At 47.4% G+C, this 2814-nt stretch overlaps 2 protein-coding genes across 2 annotated transcripts; both read left to right on the top strand.

Moving 5' to 3' along the window:
* Window positions 1-32: 32 nt before the first annotated feature.
* Window positions 33-293, top strand: H310_15097 (hypothetical protein; the record flags this gene model as incomplete). Its single annotated transcript, XM_008883074.1, has 1 exon — window positions 33-293. One exon carries the CDS (start codon window positions 33-35, stop codon window positions 291-293), a length of 261 nt encoding a protein of 86 aa, XP_008881296.1.
* Window positions 294-2059: 1766 nt separating this feature from the next.
* Window positions 2060-2311, top strand: H310_15096 (hypothetical protein; the record flags this gene model as incomplete). The annotated part of the gene is made up of 1 exon (XM_008883073.1): window positions 2060-2311. A coding segment is annotated over one exon (252 nt), but the record flags the coding sequence as incomplete, so codon positions are not given.
* Window positions 2312-2814: the final 503 nt, after the last annotated feature.

Genomic DNA, 2814 nt, shown 5'->3' with positions numbered 1-2814 from the left:
AACTCTGGAAAGCGTTCCGGCACAACGCCCGCATGCCGTCATCGAAGTGGGGTCGCGTCGGAACCAAGTTGTCCTACACCACCAAACATGTCACGAACCGCGTCAGCGGCGTCCGCGAAGACCAGCGAACCACGATTCTAGACATTTCTGTAGCAACCGGTCTCTCCATAGGCACAATCCACCGCAAGCTCCGCGACGGCACGATTGAGCGCCGATCATCCCGTCTCAAACCGCTCCTGACCGATGACAACATGCGTGAGCGCATCGCATTTTGCAGCGCTTGTGGATACTGACGGTGTTGCCGGCGCCGGCGAAGCCGGTTTTCCTGAAAAACCGCTCTCAGCAAACACCCACGAGTTCGACGGCATGTGGGACGTTGTGCACCTTGATGAGAAATGGTTCACAGTCCGCGAAGGCATCCGGGGGACCTTCATTCGTATCTCACAAGCCAGATTGCCTTTTCTTGTGAAATTTTGTATGCTTCTTGAGCTCACTGGCATCAAAAATCATTCATTGAAAGTATTACTTGAGAAACGATAACTTGTAAGATATGTTACACGAAACATCGCTGTCAATGCAATTTCCACAACGACAAATAATATCCTCTATAAATGTAAAAAACGAATTTTCGGTAGGTATTTTTTTTTATATTTTGTGTAAGTGGACTACTGTCAAAAGGAATATATTCACATAACCCTAACCTTGGTCCCCCGGATGCCTTCGCGGACTGTCAATGCCGACAAGGATCGCCGCAAAGTGTACCTTGTGAAAGGGCAGACAATCGGTCGACGAACATCGAAGAGCGAGCGGTTCATCGCGAAAGTCATATTTTTGGCGGCGGTCTCGCGCCCTCGATTTCGATTGTGAGCGAGGAGAGATGTTCGATGGAAAGATCGGGATGTGGTCCATTGTGAAACGCGTACAGTGGGTGTCAAAAGTTTTCATACTGTTCAGATTAAGATCTTGTGGGTCGTATATCTTTTGATTGACTCGGTAGTTTTCGCAATGGACAATCGTAAGCTGCGTCACCGCCATTCTAGATATGCTATGAAGTTGCCTTGGCACATCTTGTGCAGTATTGTAGTAGATATGACGATTTGAAACTCATCATCATTAAAATAATGAATCAAAAGTTTTCATACGATTCCACGAAATCGACCATACCGTTTGATTTATTCAAAGATTAGTACTTGGTTGCACAACCCTTGTTGGCAATCACCACGCTCAATCGCTTGGGCATGCTAGAGATCAACGCTTGAATGTAGTCGGCGGTACAATGTCCCAAAGGTCCTGCACACGATCGCGCTACCCATCAAGCGAAGATGGAGGATTTGAACGAATCCTCCGCTTAATATACTCCCATATATGCTCGATGGGGTTCAGGTCAAGGCCATCTTTTCAATAGCATTTTCGTTGAAAAATGCGTCGATCTTCTTGGCAGTGTGAATTGGCGCGTTGTCTTGGTGGAAGATGATGATGGGCAGGTCCAACCAGACAAAATTTTCAGTCAATTGCTCTTCTAGAAGGTCAAGATACACGTTCGAATTAACTTTCCTTCCAATGTCACCAATGAACCAGTGCCTTTCCAGCCAATAGCTCCCCACACCATAATACTTTGGCGGCCACTTTTGGACGAGGGCACAAGGCACTCGTCGGAAAACTCTTCCCCAGGTCGGAGCCAAACAAACACACGCTCATTCGACCCAGTCAAGTTAAATGGACTCTCGTCAGTCCAAATAACTCGTTTCCAGTCGTCAATTGTGAAATTTTTTTACCTGCCGCACGTAACTCCCGCAACCGTCCTGCTGGCACGCTTGTGACTACACTGGTGAACGTTGATGCCGCTGCATATTGTGACTCGAGTCATACCAGCTATCAAGACCCGATTCGCAAGTGCCAACAAGCGTGTTGTTCTTCAGCACGACAACGCCAGGCCACATCATCCATCACAAACGAAGCCCTGGCGAGCGTTTCTACGGACGGATGGACGTTTGTGCTGCGGCGCCAACCGCCCAACAGCCCTGATCTCATTGGTCTGGACCTTGGCTTCTTCGCATAGTTCCAGTCGCTACAATACAAGGTTGTGAGTCGATCGATCGATGACGTGATCATCTCGACCTTGGCGGCTTTCCAAGCGCTCTGCTCAAAAAAGCTCTGGAACGTGTTCCTCTCCTTCCAGGCCGTCATGCGCCTTGTGCTGGAGCACAATGGTGACAACCACTTTCGCTTACCTCATCTGAAGATGGACACTATGCGACGCGCCGGGACCCTAATGGCAAATGTGAACTGCCATGTGTCCATTTTGGACTAACGTTACCAGTGAGGTTTCTAACCAATAAAATGCATTGATTTCAATTTGAGCCAATAGTAGAGAAATGTCGCCAGTAATCTGGAACAGAGGAAGTATCACCGACCAAGCAAATTGCTTCTTTTGGTTTGATTCGAACTCAAACTCCAACTAAAACCATGCATGAAAGAGCTCTTGTGTACTACTTTGACAAGGTCAGTAAACACCCTTATATCCACCCCAAATGGTGTGGGGCTGTCTTCGGATTGTCCGTGCTTTTCAAAATGGAGACCTTGGTCATTTCAATTGGCAGAGGGTTTGATCCCTTCCTAGTCAAGATCATTCCTTGCATATTTTCAAAATTTTGTTGACGAATCGGTACCGCCATACACGAATTTTTCACACTAACTGGTCATGGGTGCACCCGATGCGTTTGGAGGTACTACGTACTAGTCCGTTCCGTTTTAAGTGGAAAAAAGCCGGTTCCGTTCAGTTTTCAGTGGAAAACCAGTTCGTTTTATTGGGTA

This window comes from Aphanomyces invadans (genome assembly GCF_000520115.1).
Source record: "Aphanomyces invadans strain NJM9701 unplaced genomic scaffold supercont1.171, whole genome shotgun sequence".
NCBI lineage: Eukaryota > Oomycota > Saprolegniomycetes > Saprolegniales > Verrucalvaceae > Aphanomyces > Aphanomyces invadans.
This window is presented reverse-complemented; position numbering and strand designations above follow the sequence as displayed.